The sequence below is a fragment of the Microtus pennsylvanicus genome, chromosome 7 (genome assembly GCF_037038515.1).
Source record: "Microtus pennsylvanicus isolate mMicPen1 chromosome 7, mMicPen1.hap1, whole genome shotgun sequence".
Lineage (NCBI taxonomy): Eukaryota > Metazoa > Chordata > Mammalia > Rodentia > Cricetidae > Microtus > Microtus pennsylvanicus.
In genome coordinates, this window is record NC_134585.1 from 68819746 (window position 1) to 68839817 (window position 20072).

Below are 20072 nucleotides of genomic sequence, written 5' to 3' on the forward strand. Positions count from 1 at the left end.
CCTTTCCAATTCGAATCCCCTTGATCCCATTATGCTGTCTTATTGCTATTGCTAGAACTTCCAGCACTATATTGAAGAGGTATGGCGAAAGTGGACAGCCTTGTCGTGTTCCTGAGTTAAGCGGGATGGCTTTGAGTTTCTCTCCGTTTAATTTGATGTTAGCTGTCGGCTTGCTGTATATAGCTTTTATTATATTTAGGTATGACCCTTGTATCCCTAATCTCTCCAAGACTTTTAACATAAATGGATGTTGAATTTTGTCGAATGCTTTTTCAGCATCTAATGAAATGATCATATGGTTTTTTTCTTTCAGTTTATTTATATGCTGGATTACATTGATAGATTTTCGTATGTTGAACCAGCCCTGCATCTCAGGAATGAAGCCTACTTGATCATAGTGGATAATTTTTCGGATGTGTTCTTGGATTCGGTTTGCCAGTATTTTGTTGAGGATTTTTGCATCGATATTCATGAGTGAGATCGGCCTGTAATTCTCTTTCCTGGTTGAGTCTTTGTGTGGTTTTGGTATCAGAGTAACTGTAGCTTCATAAAAGGAATTTGGTAATGACCCTTCTGTTTCTATATTGTGAAATACATTAAGGAGTATAGGTATTAGGTCTTCTTGGAAGTTCTGGTAGAATTCCGCGTTGAAACCATCTGGTCCTGGGCTTTTTTTGGTAGGGAGGTTTTTGATGACCTCTTCTAATTCTTCGCGACTAACAGGTCTATTTAGATTGTTCACCTGGTCCTGATTTAACTTTGGTAAATGATATTTATCTAAGAAAGTATCCATTTCCTTTACATTTTCCAGTTTTGTGGCATATAGGCTTTTGTAGTAAGCTCTAATGATTCTCTGAATTTCCTCTGTGTCTGTGGTTATGTCCCCCTTTTCATTTCTGATCTTATTAATTTGCAAATTCTCTCTCTGACGTTTGATTAGTTTGGATAGGGGTTTGTCAATCTTATTGATTTTCTCCAGGAACCAGCTTTTTGTTTCATTGATTCTTTGGATTGTTCTCTGTGTTTCTATTTTATTGATTTCAGCCCTCAGTTTGATTATTTCCAGTCTCCTACTCCTCCTAGGTGAGTCTGCTTCTTTTTTTTCTAGAGCTTTCAGGTGGGCTGTTAAGTCTCCAATGTGAGCTTTCTCTGTTTTCTTTAAGTGGGCACTAAGTGCTATGAACTTTCCTCTTAGGACTGCTTTCATAGTGTCCCATAAATTTGAGTATGTTGTTTCTTTATTTTCATTGAATTCCAGGAAGACTTTAATTTCTTTCTTTATTTCTTCCTTAATCCAGGTATGGTTCAGTAGTTGGCTGTTCAGTTTCCATGACTTTGTGGGCTTTCCGGGGGTAGCCTTGTTGTTGAATTCTAACTTTAATCCATGGTGATCTGATAAGACACAGGTGGTTAGTAATACTTTTTTGTAACTGTGGATGTTTGCTTTGTTACCGACTATGTGGTCGATTTTCGAGAAGGTTCCATGAGCTGCAGAGAAGAAGGTGTATTCTTTCCTATTTGGGTGGAATGTTCTATAGATGTCTGTTAAGTCCATTTGTTTCATTACCTCCATTAATTGTCTTATTTCTCTGCTAGGTTTCTGTCTGATTGACCTGTCCATTGGTGAGAGAGGAGTGTTGAAGTCTCCTACTATTAGTGTGTGCGGTTTGATGGCTGCCTTGAATTTTAGCAATGTTTCTTTTATGTACGTGGGTGCTTTTATATTAGGGGCATAGATGTTCAGGATTGAGACTTCATCCTGATGAACTGTTCCTGTTATGAATATAAAATGCCCCTCTCCATCTCTTCTGATTGATTTAAGTTTGAAGTCAACTTTGTTAGAGATTAGTATGGCCACACCTGCTTGTTTCTTAGGTCCATTTGCTTGATAGGCCTTTTCCCAACCCTTTACTCTGAGTAGGTGCCTGTCTTTGTGGTTGAGGTGTGTTTCTTGTAAACAGCAGAATGTTGGATCCTGTTTTCTTATCCAATCTCTTAGCCTGTGCCTTTTTATAGGTGAGTTGAGACCATTGACATTAAGTGATATTAATGACCAGTGGTTGTTAACTCCGGTCATTTTTTTTATTCGTAGATTTTGTGTGTATCCCTTCTTTGGTTTGTGTTGATGAAGGGTCTCTAGATGCCTGAGTTATTGTGGTCATTATTGGACTCCTTGGTTAGTGATTTTCCTTCTATTACTTTCTGTAAGGCTGGATTTGTGGCTGCATATTGTTTGAATTTGTTTTTATCCTGGAAAATTTTATTTTCTCCATTTATAGTGAACGAAAGCTTGGCTGGGTATAGTAATCTGGGCTTGCATCCATGGTCTCTCAGTTTCTGCAGTACATCTATCCAGGACCTTCTGGCTTTCATGGTTTCCATGGAAAAGTCAGGTGTAAGTCTGATAGGTTTACCTTTGTAAGTAATTTGGCCTTTTTCCTTTGCCGCTCTTAATATTTTTTCCTTATTCTGAATGCTTTGTGTTTTGATAATTATATGTCGAGGGGATGTTTTTTTTTGATCCAGCCTATTTGGTGTTCTGTATGCTTCTTGCACCTTCATAGGTATATCTTTCTTTAGGTTGGGAAAGTTTTCTTCTATAATTTTATTAAATATATTTTCTGGACCATTGAGCTGCACTTCTTCTCCTTCTTCTACTCCTATTATTCTTAGGTTTGGTCTTTTTATTGTGTCCCATATTTCCTGAATGTTTTGTGATGAGAGTTTGTTGGACTTGCTGTTTTCTTTGATCAGTGTGTTTATTTTCTCTATGGTATCTTCAGAATCTGAGAGTCTTTCTTCTATCTCTTGTATTCTGCTGGTTATGCTTGTTTCTGTAGTCTCTATTCGTTTACCTAGATTTTCCATGTCCAGCCGGCCCTCTGTTTGTGTTTTCTTCTTTGCCTCTATTTCAGTTTTCAAGTCTTGAACTGTTTCCATTATCTGTTTGATTGTTTTTCCTTGGTTTTCTAGGGTATCATTCACTGATTTATTCAATTCTTCAAACTTTCTGTCATATTTCTCATCCATTTCTATAAGGGCGTTTTTTACATGCTGTTTAAGGGCGTCAATAACTTTCATGAAGTCGATCTTTTCTCCTTCTTGATTAAGGTGTTCATGTCCTTCCGTTGTGAGGTCGCTGGTTTCTGGTGGCTTCATGTTGCTTTTCAGTTTGTTGGGCGAATTCTTGCCTTGGCGTCTGCCCATCTCTTCTTCCAAATACTCCCTTATGGATCTTCTTTTACCAGATCAGGTCTCCTTGCCTACCCAACGCGGCCTCCCCAATGTTGGCTCTCCCCAACGCTGGTTCTCCTGGGGCCGAGAGATCAGGCTTCCGTGTTGGTTGGGCAGCTCGCAAACAAAGTGCCTACCCTCCTTGGTGCAGGCAGGCCACCGCTAATCAACTTTTTATGCTCACAAATTAAAGTGAAACAAACCTGTCAAAAATGTTACCTAGCTCACTTGTGAGTGGCTGCATTTACAAAGAAAGTAGCATTAACATTCAATAAAATACCATGTTATATTCGCAAATTTTAAATATTAATTCAAAATCCACACTGTCTTGTAAAAAGTGGTTTGATTTTGAAACCAGCACCTGCAGGGTAACTAGGAAGTCGACTTATACACAAACATCACCCATCTCGAATGTCCCCACAATAGACCGTGACAGCCTTTGAACGGAGAGCACCGCACAGGCACGCGGGGTCGCCGAGCACTCTCCATGTGTGCACTCTTCTGCTACTTCTCCATGGTCCAGGCCCTGAGCACAACAAATTCCCAAAGGACTCATGCTCTACACAGCAATGCCCCACACCAGCAACTCCAATTCCTACTTCCCAAAGAGCTGCCAAACTGTTAGCACATGAACACTAAGGTGATAAATACCGCCACTGTGGGCTATGAAAGTACCACAAGCAAGTTTGGCAGTAAGGTCCTCGGTGGCCTTGAGAGACCCCTCAGTCCCTCCACTCCTCAGTTGATGTGGGATTCCCCTCTGTATGCTATGAATACCATTGGTTAATAAAGAAACTGGCTTGGTCTGATAGGGTAGGACAGAACTAGGCGGGGTGGGGTGGGGGGACTAAACTGAGTGCTGGGAAAAAGAAGGGCGAAGTCAGGAAGAAGCCATGGAGCCACAACTGGAGACAGACACCAGAACTTAACCTGGTAAGCCACTGCCTCATGGAGATATACAGATTAATAGAAATGGGTTAAATTAATATGTAAGGGCTAGCCAATAAGAATCTAGAGTTAATGGGCCAATTGATGATTTAATTAATATAGTTTCTGTGTGGTTATTTCTGGAGTCTGGGTGGCAGGGAAACAAACAAGTGGGAAGCTTAAACGCAATACCAGTGGGCACCAGATGCACGCAGAATACTGTGCACTAGACACGCTGTTTAATTCTTCAACACAAGTGCTCACAAAACATTTCCTCACGCGACAACACTTACAAAAAAAGAGAAGCATGTTAAAGTCTCAAGCGAAGGAGATGGAGAGAGAGGGAAGAAAGAGACATGAGTAAGCCTGAAGACAGAGGGGAGCCCATTCTGAGCCAACAGCAGAATGGGGGCTCCCGGGTCTCTGCTGCAGAGCTGCTGCAATGGAACACTCAGAAGTAACTTCAGGAAGGAGGGGTTAGTTGTCTCAGGAGCCAAGTACCAAGCATTACTGTGGGAAGTCACAGCAGGGGAGCTGCAGGCAGCTGGTCACCTGCTAGCTACATCTGGGCTCTTGCTGGCTTCCATTTCTCTACTTAGAGAGCCTAGGATCCCACCCACAGAGCACCAGTCAACATAGCCACCAGGCACCCCAGAGATTGCTGATTCCACCATGGCACTCCAGTTACCTGCACTGCTCACTAATTTCACCAGCTGCACAACCACAGACGGAGAAATGTCAAATATTTCCAGATGTGCCCTGCACACTGTACCAGGGGTTACCAGGACAAAGTCATAGGCTAACAGAACACTTCAGCAGGAGAGACACTGAATCTCGTGTGCTATGAAGCCATGTCATTCACACCTGCACTGCGCCCATCACCCTACAGAGAGCGGAAAGGAGACGGAGAAGACTCAGGGTTTGAGTGACTTTATCTGCAAGCAGCTAGATTAAACTTTCTGCTGTCAGGCAGAAACAGAGAAAAAGAAAAGGGCATTTAGTTGATAAAATTCAATTATCTAAAAAAGGCAAAGACAAAGAAAACACCATTTGTTCTACTGAGTGCTGGATGTGAACATCCTGCCCCCTACATCAGCTATGTTTGCTGCAATGTGTTCCCAGTGTTCAGGGACACAGTGAGTGTTGAGTGTGTTCCCAGTGTGCAGGGACACAGTGAGTGTTGTAGTGTGTTCCCAGTGTGCAGGGACACAGTGAGTGCTGTAGTGTGTTCCAGTGCGCAGGGGACACACTGGGTGTGGCACACATTACTGCACTCATGAGCAGAACCACTGTCCACTACACATCACTTAGGAAACTGCCTTGCAGCCTTGGAGCAGAGGGTCACAGGCTGGAGACAGGTGCTTTGAAACATTCAGACACCTTAGACACAGCGCCACACCATAGTATTCGCATTCTGAAGTTGGGTGGTTTACAGAGCTGTGTGTCATTCCATTCTGTTTAGAATAGTTCCATTACTCCAAAAGAGAAACTGTATCCTTGGCAGGGAACATCATGCCCTGCTGCCTCCCAGATCTGGCCACCCTTACTCTGCAGATGTGGCCGTGCTGGACATTCATGTGTGACCTCTTTCACAGTGTGATGTGCACAGCTGATGAGGTGATCCATGCCGCAGCTCATATGCACCTTTGCCCTCTTATTGCTCAATACTATGGTTCTTGGATGTGCTCTATTCTGCTGACTGCACACAGCTGCTCAGAGGTTGGGCTGTTCTCACCTCCCGTTTGTTCATAGGCTGCTGCAATGAACACGGCTCTGGAGGACTCCTTGTCTTTAAGTCTCTTGGGCCTGGGCCTATGTTAGAACCACTGGTTCAGAAATGTGACTTGATTTAATCTGTGATGTGAGGGGCATCCATGGGTACACTGACTGAGGTCAGAAGAGGACACCAGGCATCCCGCTCTGTGGCTCTCTGCTTCACGGCCCTAGGTTGAGCTGTGGTGCCCAGCGAACCCGGGGTCTCTGCTTCTCTCTAGCCCACAGTGCTGACGTGGGCCGTGAAATCTGTCCTCATGCCAGGAAAGTGAGGATTCTCAGGCGTAGCACCAACTCCCAGCCCTCCTCCCAAGCAGGATCCAATGGTGGGCACTAACGACTCTCACTGAATCTATGAAGTACACTCTTGGCATCTGTGGCTCTTTCACTGTTGAGATGGCATTCAGCCTTGGAGAAACTCTCCTCACCTCCTTTGCTGGTGAAGGTGCTGTGCCCGCTCAGCAAACCCTCTATACCAAGTCACAGTCCCAGCAACTCACCGAGACCTCTTAGAAGCTGGTGGCTCCTTATGTCATGGAAAATGCCCTACATTTATGGCTTTAGGTAAGCTGGATGCTAGGGGTCAGTTAGGCCATGACATCAACAATGGCTTCCTCACAGTCACAGGGTTCTGTTCTGTTCATCCTTGCAATTGTACTACCTTCTGTATCTAGAGGAGCTCCAAGGGATCCAACCCCCTCTTCAGACCTGTCTCAGGTGCACCACATAGACACACAGGCACATCAGCAAAATTAAAAATAACCATTTTGTTTAAACTGTAAGACAAATTGTAGAATATTCCCTTACATTGTGTAAAAATATGCTGCTGTGATTGGTTTAATAAAGAAGCTGACTGGCCAACAGCTGAACAGGATAAAGTTAGATGGGAGAATGCTGGGAAAAAGAAAGATGTGGTCAGGGGAGTCACCAACCAGACGGAGAGGAAGCAAGATATGCTGGAGAGATAAATGCCATGAGCCTCATGGCAGAATGTAGTTTATTGGAAATGGGTTAATTTAGGTTGTAAGAGCTACTTAGCAATAAGCCTGAGCTATCAGTCAAGCATTTAGAATAATATTAAGTCTCCATGTCGGTTATTTGGGAACTGGCAGGCAGGAGAGAAAAATCCACCTATAACCAATTCCTTACTAAGTGAACCTACCTGGAAAGTGAGACGGTGGCCGTCTCTGTCCCAGAGCTGCCACAAAAGGACAATGACTGAAGACTGAATGACACATCTGCTCTTGACATGACCTTTCATGCTATAACATAAACTCCTATCATGCAAAATTTCTTATACACTGAAATTTTTTATGATAGATCACTCAGATTTTTTAATTATACTGTTTTAAATTTATTGTTAAATCAATACCATCTCTTTTATACTAAAAAAGAACCCACAACCTAAAATTCTTGCCAGGTCAAATGTTTTACCTTGAATTCAAACTGTTTAACTACAAAACAGCGGTCAGAAAAGAGGCAGTTTACTGGTTCCTTCCCATTATAAAATCGTTTATGACATTTCAAGTGGTCAGCCACCAGAAAGGTTAATTCCTGCTTCTGCGGTCAGGCTTTACTCCAGGTGACTGCTCTGGGCTGTCCTGTTTACCTATTCCCAGCAAAGCACACTGCTCCGTGTACACGCTCGCTGTTAAGAACATATTGACTTGCTGCCTGCCCTGCTGGAGTCAGGCATGAAGACAGAATTCCAAATGTGACATTTGCAGACGGCTGGGTCACTTAGGCGCTGTCAACCTGAGAATCCCTAACATATAAACTGGACTTGATTACCACACAGATGAGCACACCAGAGGGGCAAATTTCTAACCATTTTTAAGATTCATGCAGAACTTTAAAACTGAGCTATATCTGTAGAGTGAAAACTCTCATTTAAAAGTCTTTCTTTTAATAAACTCAAACTGGCGCTACTAACAGCCCATAGGCGCTCTAGCATCACACTCGAAGTCTTCACACTTCCATACTGGGATTCAAATGGGAACATACGCAGTAAGGGTTAAGGCCCACGATGCCGTTTACCCAGAACACACTGATTCTGAAAAACCTAGCAAAAGCAAATCTTGTTCCTTTCACAAGGATCTAATGGAAAGCAAACCTGGTGTATTATCTGAGCCACCGGGAGCTGGTCAGCGTACTGCAGAGGTTCCATGAGCTCCTCCTCCATCCTGTCTTCCATGTCGCTGGAAAGCAAGCAGAGGACACACTCAGGCAAGTGGCCATGGTGAATATGTAGAAAATGTGCTTACCACAGACCTAATGTAAGTTTTAGAAATAATATTTATTAATTATTTTGGGGAAACTACCCAACAAAATGACCCTGATTTAAATGATGTGGCCAGAAATGTATTCAGACTACACATACTTGTGTGATGAAATCAGCTAATGTCACTTACTGTCCTGGTCCCCTCTCTCGCTCCACACTGAACACTTAAGAACCTGTTTGTGAGGTCTGGGTTCTCAGCAGGGCAGTTGCTGTCTTTCTCGCCTTCTCTGTGCACCATTCTACTGGCCCTGCCACTCCGGATCTTGGGTTTTGCCTGTGATTACTCCTGCCTGTCTGGACCAGCCTCTAATCCCGCCGTCTGCTCTCTCTTCTACACGTACAGATTCATTTAAAACCACCGAACTGCATCATTCATGTCTCAAAGATAGAAACTGTGTCACGTGCCTCTCTACTTACGGGTGCTCACCATCTATCTTGGTAAGGGGGAAATACACCCAACTTTTAGTTTTAAATTTAAAATGATATTCAACACAGGTTGAAACAATATGAATTACACGACACGGAAACACAGATTTCCGATTGTTTGATTAGTATTTTTGGTGACATTTTCACACACAGACCATTTCCTTTGTTTCCGCCTCTCCCTACCCTCACCTGTATCCCCTTGTGGGCCCTGCTCCTATGTGGCCCTCAATTTCACTTTCAGACACACACATTCCATCACTCCCTCATCACCCTGATTCCTGGAAATCAGAAATTTTAAAAAGAAAAAATCTTTCCAAGTAGTCTGATAAAATGTATTTTTTCAATTATTGACTATCTTAAAAATAAACCCCGAACTTTAGACAGTAAGACCTAACTGCAGCAAACATTCTTTTACCCCTTTCCAGTGAGTTCTACATCAATGTATCAAAATTAGATTTTAAAACCCCAAACTTGGACTTTTCCTGGAAAACATAGGTATAAGCTTGGCAAGGATGAGGGTTGTAGCATCTTTCTCAAGAGGGGGGCTGGTAGGGAAGCCAACGCCAACACACCCGGAGTAAAGACAGGTGACTCTGTCCACAGAATGCCACAGATTCTGGTGTTGGTGGGAGGAGAGTAGGAGGTCACTGCTAGAAGTCTGGGGGACGGCGGGTGTGGGGAGGAGGTCTACTGGCTCATGGGGAGAGCTTCCTGAAACTCTGACACAGCTCAAGGAAAAAACAGGGAACACACTCAAGATCCAGGCATAGGCCAGGACCCTGGTTGATGGGTAAGCGAGACCAACAAGGACAAGTGGACTCTCATGAAATTTAAAACCACTTCCATTCATCAAAGAAAGAGCTGGGTGAAGAGGCAGCCTAGGAACAGGGGAGAACCTTGGCCAACTATACAGCCAACAGGATTAGTGCCGAAGACAAACGAAAGCCCAACACCCTAAACAGGCAATGAGCAAGAGAGTTCTCCGAAGAAGCACAAATGAGCGATAACTATTGCGGAAGGTGCTCGATGTCCTTAGCATCAGAGAAACACTAGATAAAACTATGTTGGGAGCCCAGCTCCACCAGGAAGCGACGAGCATCAAGACACAGACTGCACTGATGTTGGTGGAGTGTAAACCTACAGCTACCAGGGAATCAGTGTGGAGGCTTCTCCGGAACAAAAGCTGCTACTGTGCGCAGCACAGCAATGACCATGGAGAGTCCTCTGGGTGTGCCCAGAAGTGCTGGAGGTGGGACGTGGGGGGGGATGGACTACTGCTAAATGGAACACACGCGTAGCCAGGGGACACAGAGAAAGCAAGCTGGGGCTACGCTCGAGGCCTCCCCCAGCTGGAGCTGCACTCAAAGCTCCCCCCCAGAAGCTGGCTAGCCTGAGATTGCCTGAAGGTGCTCAGCAGCTCCCCTCAGTGTGCTGCAGCGGTGGCAGGCCTGGCTTGGGGCGCTGACAGACACCCGTCAAAAGCCTGTGGCCCCAGTGTGGAAGTTACAGTTGCATGCACATGCCCATCAAATGCCCTTCTACGGAACCATGCTGACACCACAGACTTGGCCAGAGAAGTTTCTCTCTGCAGCAGTAGCGGTGACTGCACGGACTCAGAACTAGTCAAAGAACAGAGAACAGGTGACAGTTTGGATGGGACACCCTGCAGTCTCAAACTCCCATAGCTGTGGTTACTGCAGCGCACCACAGGCTGGCTGTGGGAACGGCCGGGACTCCCCGGGACATAGAGGCAGCTAAAGGTTGATGGGAAGCAGAGACACTCTCCACAGTCGTGTGCAGCTATCTACATTGTTCCTGTTGGACTGTCTGGAGGTTGAAGCATCATGACCAGCTCATGTCTGAGTACCCCAGCACTCACCCATCAGTTACCTATCTGAGTATATCCCTCACAAAGTCGCTCGGCGTGTAATTCCCCGCGAAGCTCAGGCACCACTGATGGGGCCTTTGCATTGGATCACTGCTGTCTCAGAGCTAAAACAACCACTCGAGTTTTCAGAAATGCGTGTTTGCTTCCCTACGCACACTGCTTCCAGGACCCAGCTGGGGCCCCGTCTACTGAGACAATCTTCAATGCTTTTAATTTCTACTATTTCTGTATTTTTCTTAGACATAGGCCCAGGGGGCCTTTTCCTCCCACTTTATGTTGAGGTGAGGTCTAGAACGTTCTTTGAGGGTTGATAGTTTAGACAATTCTCTCAGGGACACGAGAGACAAAACCTTTCGATTCAAAAATTCTGTTTCAGCTCCAAGAAGTTTTCTGTTGTAGTTTGTAATGCTCTTTCTGTTTATTTTCCATTTGGTTTTCTAGCTGAAACACTAAACTGAACACAATGGACCGTCTCTAACTCCCTCTCATATCTAGCGCTATTTTCCTGACTCTCATTTCTATTCTCTCTTCCTCTCACTCAACTTCTGGTAATAGATACCTTCTCTTGGGGAGCTTGTAATTTAGTTTTTGCTTCTGAGGTGATTTTGTCTTTTCTGTCAATTTCTTCCCAGAGTTCAGTCAGGTTCTATTTCAGACATGCCTGTTTATCTCTTTCTGTCGTGACTTTTTAGCTGATGGCCAGGGCGTTCTTTCTCAGCACAGACACTTGTTAAGGTGTTGTTCAGATTCCAGGGCTGCCGTCTGCTCTTCCTCCAGTATCTCTTTTATTATCCACGCACCCCCTCTCTCTCGTGTGTGTGTGTGTGTGTGTGTGTGTGTGTGTTCTCGTATGTGCAGGTGCATATATGTGATACTCAAATGTCACTCCTCAGGAGCTGTCCAGCAAGTTTTTAGAGACAGCCTCTCACTGGCTTGGGCTTTCCTGCTGACTCAGACTGGCTGGCCAGTGAACCCAGAGGTCCACCTGCGTCTGCTCACCACTGCGGGAATTACAGCACCAACCCAGCTTCTTTATCGAGGGTCCTGGGGATTGAACTCAGGACCTTACAATTGCATGTGAGCACTTTGTGACTAAGCCATGCCCTCAACCCTTCTTTCTATTTTGCTTTCAATCACTGAAGGACTCTACATATATAACAAAATGTATATAAATCATATATTACATATAATTTAATAGGGTTTGATCTTAATTTCGTATTTTATTCTTGATTAACTTTGTATATTTTCTGAATTCTTCTTCTGGTGAGGATCATTTACGTTGGCTTTCCTGAGATTAGTAATGGCGATTTGTCTGGAGTTCAAGGAAGAGAGAACTAGTTTACAGAGGTTCTTGGTTCAAGTGTGCCCTCTTCTGTAGCTACAGTGAACTGCAGTTTCTGTAAAATTGTATTGTTGGCCCCAGTGGTGGGACACAGGGCTATTTTTATTTTTATTATTTTTTTTAAATTTATTTATTTATTAAGGATTTCTGCCTCCTCCCCGCCACCGCCTCCCATTTCCCTCTCCCTCCCCCGATCAAGTCACCCTCCCTCATCTGCTCGAAGAGCAATCAGGGTTCCCTGACCTGTGGGAAGCCCAAGGACCACCCACCTCTATCCAGGTCTAGTAAGGTGAGCATCCAAACTGCCTAGGCTCCCCCAAAGCCAGTACGTGCAGTAGGATCAAAAACCCACTGCGTTTGTTCTTGAGTTCTCAGTATTCCTCATTGTCCGCTATGTTCAGCTAGTCCAAATTTATCCCATGCTTTTTCAGACCCAGGCCGGATGGCCTTGGTGAGTTCCCGATAGAACATCCCCATTGTCTCAGTGTGTGGGTGCACCCCTCGCGGTCCTGAGTTCCTTGCTCGTGCTTCGTCTCCTTCTGCTCCTGATTTGGACCTTGAGATTTCTGTCTGGTGCTCCAATGTGGGTCTCTGTCTCTGTCTCCTTTCATCGCCTGATGAAGGTTGATATTCAGGAGGATGCCTATGTGTTTGTCTTTGGATTCACCTTCTTATTTAGCTTCTCTAGGAACATGAATTATAAGCTCAATGTCCTTTATTTATGGCTAGAAACCAAATATGAGTGAGTACATCCCATATTCATCTTTTTGGGTCTGGCTTACCTAACTCAGGATAGTGCCTTCTATTTCCATCCATTTGTATGCAAAATTCAAGAAGTCCTTGTTTTTTACTGCTGAGTAATACTCTAATATGTATATATTTCATACTTTCTTCATCCATTCTTCCGTTGAAGGGCATCTAGGTTGTTTCCAGGTTCTGGCTATTACAAACAATGCTGCTATGAATATAGTTGAGCATATACTTTTGTTGTATGATAGGGCCTCCCAAGAGTGGTATTGCTGGATCCAGGGGTAGGTTGATCCCGAATTTCCTGAGAAACCGAAACACTGCTTTCCAGAGTGGTTGCACAAGTTTGCATTCCCACCAGCAATGGGTGAGTGTACCCCTTTCTCCACAACCTCTCCAGCAAAGGCAATCATTGGTGTTTTTGATTTTAGCCATTCTGACAGGTGTAAGATGGTATCTTAAAGTTGTCTTGATTTGCATTTCCCTGATCGCTAAGGAAGTTGAGCATGACCTTAAGTATCTTTTGGCCATTTTAAGTTCTTCTGTTGAGAATTCTCTGTTCAGCTCAGTGCCCCATTTTATAATTGGGTTGATTAGCCTTTTACGGTCTAGTTTCTTGATTTCTTTATATATTTTGGAGATCAGACCTTTGTCAGTTGCGGGGTTGGTGAAAATCTTCTCCCAGTAAGTGGGTTGCCTTTTTGTCTTAGTGACAGTGTCCTTTGATTTACAGAAGCTTCTCAGTCTCAGGAGGTCCCATTTATTCAATGTTGCCCTTAGTGTCTGTGCTGCTGGGGTTATACGTAGGAAGTGGTCTCCTGTACCCATGTGCTGTAGAGTACTTCCCACTTTCTCTTCTATCAGGTTCAGTGTGTTCAGACTGATATTGAGGTCTTTAATCCATTTGGACTTGAGTTTTGTGCATGGTGATAGATATGGATCTATTTTCATTCTTCTACAGATTGACATCCAGTCTTGCCAGCACAATTTGTTGAAGATGCTCTCTTTTTTCCATTGTATACTTTTAGCTCCTTTATCGAAAATCAGGTGTTCATAGGTTTGTGGGTTAAAGTCAGGGTCTTCTATTCGATTCCATTGGTCGACTTCTCTGTTTTTATGCCAATACCAAACTGTTTTCAATACTGTAGCTCTGTAATAGAGTTTGATGTCAGGGATGGTAATACCTCCAGACAATCCTTTATTGTATAAGATTGTTTTGGCTATCCTGGGTTTTTGTTTTTCCATATAAAGTTGATTATTGTCTTCTCCAGATCTGAGAAGAATTTTGATGGGGATTGCATTGAATCTATAGATTGCTTTTGGTAAAATTGCCATTTTTACTATGTTGATCCTCCCAATCCAAGAGCAAGGGAGGTCCTTCCATTTTCTGGTGTCTTCTTCAATTTCTTTCTTCAAAGACTTATAGTTCTTGTCAAATAGATCTTTCACTTCCTTGGTCAGGATTACCCCAAGATATTTTATGCTATTTGTGGCTATCGTGAAAGGTGATGCTTCTCTGATTTCCCTCTCTGCTTCCTTATCCTTAGTGTATAGGAAGGCAACTGATTTTTTGGAGTTGATCTTGTATCCTGCCACATTACTAAAGGTGTTTATCAGCTGTAGGAGTTCTTTGGTAGAATTTTTGGGGTCACTTATGTATACTATCATATCATCTGCAAATAACGAAAGCTTAACTTCTTCCTTTCCAATACGAATCCCCTTGATCTCCTTATGTTGTCTTATTGCTATTGCTAGAACTTCAAGCACTATATTGAAGAGGTATGGAGAGAGTGGACATCCTTGTCGTTTTCCTGAGTTTAGTGGGATGGCTTTGAGTTTTTCTCCGTTTAATTTAATGTTAGCTGTTGGCTTGCTGTAAATAGCTTTTATTATATTTAGGTAGGATCCTTGTATCCCTATTCTCTCCAAGACCTTTATCATAAAGGGGTGTTGAATTTTGTCGAATGCTTTTTCAGCATCTAATGAAATGATCATATGGTTTTTTTCTTTCAGTTTATTTATATGGTGGATTACACTGATAGATTTGCGTATGTTGAACCAGCTTTGCATCTCTGGGATGAAGCCTACTTGATCATAATGGATAATTTTTCTAATGTGTTCTTGGATTCGGTTTGCCAGTATTTTGTTGAGGATTTTTGCATCGATGTTCATGAGTGAGATTGGCCTGTAATTATCTTTCCTGGTTGAGTCTTTGTGTGGTTTTGGTATCAGAGTAACTGTAGCTTCATAAAAGGAATTTGGTAATGACCCTTCTGTTTCTATATTGTGGAATACATTAAGGAGTATAGGTATTAGGTCTTCTTGGAAGTTCTGGTAGAATTCCGCATTGAAACCATCTGGTTCTGGGCTTTTTTTGGTAGGGATGTTTTTGATAACAGCTTCTAATTCTTCGCGACCAACAGGTCTGTTTACATTGTTCACCTGGTCCTGGTTTAACTTTGGTATATGGTATTTATCTAAAAAAGTGTCCATTTCCTTTACATTTTCCAGTTTTGTGTTATACAGGCTTTTGTAGTAAGCTCTAATGATTCTCTGAATTTCCTCTGTGTCTGTGGTTATGTCCCCCTTTTCATTTCTGATCTTATTTATTTGCGTGTTCTCTCTCTGTCGTTTAATTAGTTTGGATAGGGGTTTGTTGATCTTGTTGATTTTCTCCAAGAACCAGCTTTTTGTTTCATTGATTCTTTGGACTGTTTTCTGTGTTTCTATTTTGTTGATTTCAGCCCTCAGTTTGATTATTTCCAGTCTTCTACTTCTCCTCAGCGCGTCTGCTTCTTTTTTTTCTAGAGCTTTCAGGTGTGTTGTTAAGTTCCCAATGTATGCATTCTCCGTTTTCTTTAAGTGGGCACTTAGTGCTATGAACTTTCCTCTTAGCACTGCTTTCATTGTGTCCCATAGGTTTGAGTATGTTGTCCCTTTATTTTCATTAAATTCAAGGAAGACTTTAATTTCTTTCTTAATTTCTTCCTTGACCCAGATGTGGTTCAGTAGTTGACTGTTCAGTTTCCATGAGTTTGTAGGCTTTCTGTGGGTAGCATTGTTGTTGCCTTCTAACTTTAATCCGTGGTAATCAGATAGGACACAGGTGGACACTGATATTTTTTTGTATTTGTGGAGGTTTCCTTTGTTTCCAAGTATGTGATCAATTTTTGAGAAGGTTCCATGAGCTGCAGAGAAGAAGGTATATTCTTTCCAATTTGGGTGGAATGTTCTATACATGTCTGTTAAGTCCATTTGCTTCATTACCTCCAATAATTCTCTTAATTTTCTATTAGGTTTCTGTCTGATTGACCTGTCCCTTGGAGAGAGAGGTGTGTTAAAGTCTCCTACTACTAGTGTGTGTGGTTTGATGTCTGCCTTGAGTTCTAGTAATATTTCTTTTACATAAGTAGGTGCTTTTATATTGGGGGCATAGATATTCAGGATTGAGATGTCATCCTGATAAATTGTTCCTGTTATGAGTATAAAGTGACCATCTCGGTCTCTTCTGATTGATTTTAGTTTGAAGTCAGTTTTGTTAGAAATTAGTATGGCCACACCTGCTTTTTTCTTAGGACCATTTGCTTGAAACACCTTTTCCCAACCCTTTACTCTGAGTAGGTGCCTGTCTTTGTGGTTGAGAAGTGTTTCTTGCAAACAGCAGAATGTTGGATCCTGTTTTTGTATCCAATCTTTTAGTCTGTGCCTTTTTATAGGTGAATTGAGCCCATTAATATTAAGTGATATTAATGACCAGTGGTTGTTACTCCGGTTATTCTTATTGCTTTTGGTAGTAGAGATTGTGTGTCTCCCTTCTTTGAGATGTGCTGGTGAAGGGTCGCTAGATGCCTGAGTTATTGTAGGCAGTGTTGGATTCCTTGGGTTGCGATTTTCCTTGTATTACTTTCTGTAGGGCTGGATTTGTGGCTACGTATTGTTTAAATTTGTTCTTGTCCTGGAATGTCTTGTTTTCTCCATTGATAATGAACGATAGCTTGGCTGGGTATAGTAGTTTGGGTTTGCATCCATGGTCTCTTAGCTTCTGCAGTACATCTATCCAGGACCTTCTGGCTTTCATAGTTTCCATAGAGAAGTCAGGTGTAAGTCTGATCGGTTTACCTTCTTAAGTTACTTGGCCTTTTTCCTTTGCAGCTCTTAATATTCTTTCTTTAACCTGTATATTTTGTGTTTTGATTATTATATGGCGAGATGTTTTTCTTTGATCCAGTCTGTTTGGTGTTCTGTATGCTTCTTGAATATTTAAATGAATATCTTTCTTTATGTTGGGAAAGTTTTCTTCCATAATTTTGTTGAAAATATTTTCTGGGCCTTTGAGCTGTGACTCTTCTCCTTCTTCTATTCCTATTATTCTTAGGTTTGGTCTTTTTATTGTTATTTTTATTTTTATTTATTTTTATTTATTTATTTTTATTTATTTTTATTGCTATGAATATAGTTGAGCATATACTTTTGTTGTATGATAGGGCCTCCCAAGAGTGGTATTGCTGGATCCAGGGGTAGGTTGATCCCGAATTTCCTGAGAAACCGAAACACTGCTTTCCAGAGTGGTTGCACAAGTTTGCATTCCCACCAGCAATGGGTGAGTGTACCCCTTTCTCCACAACCTCTCCAGCAAAGGCAATCATTGGTGTTTTTGATTTTAGCCATTCTGACAGGTGTAAGATGGTATCTTAAAGTTGTCTTGATTTGCATTTCCCTGATCGCTAAGGAAGTTGAGCATGACCTTAAGTATCTTTTGGCCATTTTAAGTTCTTCTGTTGAGAATTCTCTGTTCAGCTCAGTGCCCCATTTTATAATTGGGTTGATTAGCCTTTTACGGTCTAGTTTCTTGATTTCTTTATATATTTTGGAGATCAGACCTTTGTCAGTTGCGGGGTTGGTGAAAATCTTCTCCCAGTAAGTGGGTTGCCTTTTTGTCTTAGTGACAGTGTCCTTTGATTTACAGAAGCTTCTCAGTCTCAGGAGGTCCCATTTATTCAATGTTGCCCTTAGTGTCTGTGCTGCTGGGGTTATACGTAGGAAGTGGTCTCCTGTACCCATGTGCTGTAGAGTACTTCCCACTTTCTCTTCTATCAGGTTCAGTGTGTTCAGACTGATATTGAGGTCTTTAATCCATTTGGACTTGAGTTTTGTGCATGGTGATAGATATGGATCTATTTTCATTCTTCTACAGATTGACATCCAGTCTTGCCAGCACAATTTGTTGAAGATGCTCTCTTTTTTCCATTGTATACTTTTAGCTCCTTTATCGAAAATCAGGTGTTCATAGGTTTGTGGGTTAAAGTCAGGGTCTTCTATTCGATTCCATTGGTCGACTTCTCTGTTTTTATGCCAATACCAAACTGTTTTCAATACTGTAGCTCTGTAATAGAGTTTGATGTCAGGGATGGTAATACCTCCAGACAATCCTTTATTGTATAAGATTGTTTTGGCTATCCTGGGTTTTTGTTTTTCCATATAAAGTTGATTATTGTCTTCTCCAGATCTGAGAAGAATTTTGATGGGGATTGCATTGAATCTATAGATTGCTTTTGGTAAAATTGCCATTTTTACTATGTTGATCCTCCCAATCCAAGAGCAAGGGAGGTCCTTCCATTTTCTGGTGTCTTCTTCAATTTCTTTCTTCAAAGACTTATAGTTCTTGTCAAATAGATCTTTCACTTCCTTGGTCAGGATTACCCCAAGATATTTTATGCTATTTGTGGCTATCGTGAAAGGTGATGCTTCTCTGATTTCCCTCTCTGCTTCCTTATCCTTAGTGTATAGGAAGGCAACTGATTTTTTGGAGTTGATCTTGTATCCTGCCACATTACTAAAGGTGTTTATCAGCTGTAGGAGTTCTTTGGTAGAATTTTTGGGGTCACTTATGTATACTATCATATCATCTGCAAATAACGAAAGCTTAACTTCTTCCTTTCCAATACGAATCCCCTTGATCTCCTTATGTTGTCTTATTGCTATTGCTAGAACTTCAAGCACTATATTGAAGAGGTATGGAGAGAGTGGACATCCTTGTCGTTTTCCTGAGTTTAGTGGGATGGCTTTGAGTTTTTCTCCGTTTAATTTAATGTTAGCTGTTGGCTTGCTGTAAATAGCTTTTATTATATTTAGGTAGGATCCTTGTATCCCTATTCTCTCCAAGACCTTTATCATAAAGGGGTGTTGAATTTTGTCGAATGCTTTTTCAGCATCTAATGAAATGATCATATGGTTTTTTTCTTTCAGTTTATTTATATGGTGGATTACACTGATAGATTTGCGTATGTTGAACCAGCTTTGCATCTCTGGGATGAAGCCTACTTGATCATAATGGATAATTTTTCTAATGTGTTCTTGGATTCGGTTTGCCAGTATTTTGTTGAGGATTTTTGCATCGATGTTCATGAGTGAGATTGGCCTGTAATTATCTTTCCTGGTTGAGTCTTTGTGTGGTTTTGGTATCAGAGTAACTGTAGCTTCATAAAAGGAATTTGGTAATGACCCTTCTGTTTCTATATTGTGGAATACATTAAGGAGTATAGGTATTAGGTCTTCTTGGAAGTTCTGGTAGAATTCCGCATTGAAACCATCTGGTTCTGGGCTTTTTTTGGTAGGGATGTTTTTGATAACAGCTTCTAATTCTTCGCGACCAACAGGTCTGTTTACATTGTTCACCTGGTCCTGGTTTAACTTTGGTATATGGTATTTATCTAAAAAAGTGTCCATTTCCTTTACATTTTCCAGTTTTGTGTTATACAGGCTTTTGTAGTAAGCTCTAATGATTCTCTGAATTTCCTCTGTGTCTGTGGTTATGTCCCCCTTTTCATTTCTGATCTTATTTATTTGCGTGTTCTCTCTCTGTCGTTTAATTAGTTTGGATAGGGGTTTGTTGATCTTGTTGATTTTCTCCAAGAACCAGCTTTTTGTTTCATTGATTCTTTGGACTGTTTTCTGTGTTTCTATTTTGTTGATTTCAGCCCTCAGTTTGATTATTTCCAGTCTTCTACTTCTCCTCAGCGCGTCTGCTTCTTTTTTTTCTAGAGCTTTCAGGTGTGTTGTTAAGTTCCCAATGTATGCATTCTCCGTTTTCTTTAAGTGGGCACTTAGTGCTATGAACTTTCCTCTTAGCACTGCTTTCATTGTGTCCCATAGGTTTGAGTATGTTGTCCCTTTATTTTCATTAAATTCAAGGAAGACTTTAATTTCTTTCTTAATTTCTTCCTTGACCCAGATGTGGTTCAGTAGTTGACTGTTCAGTTTCCATGAGTTTGTAGGCTTTCTGTGGGTAGCATTGTTGTTGCCTTCTAACTTTAATCCGTGGTAATCAGATAGGACACAGGTGGACACTGATATTTTTTTGTATTTGTGGAGGTTTCCTTTGTTTCCAAGTATGTGATCAATTTTTGAGAAGGTTCCATGAGCTGCAGAGAAGAAGGTATATTCTTTCCAATTTG

At 41.9% G+C, this 20072-nt stretch overlaps 1 protein-coding gene across 1 annotated transcript in view; it reads right to left on the minus strand.

The window, feature by feature from the left end:
- Window positions 1–20072, minus strand: part of Pigk (phosphatidylinositol glycan anchor biosynthesis class K) — a 93353-nt gene that overhangs the window by 22279 nt on the left and 51002 nt on the right. Inside the window, exon 10 of the mRNA XM_075981044.1 lies at window positions 8048–8132. Coding sequence (XP_075837159.1) covers window positions 8048–8132 — 85 coding nt within the window. The remainder of the gene's footprint in view (window positions 1–8047; window positions 8133–20072) is intronic.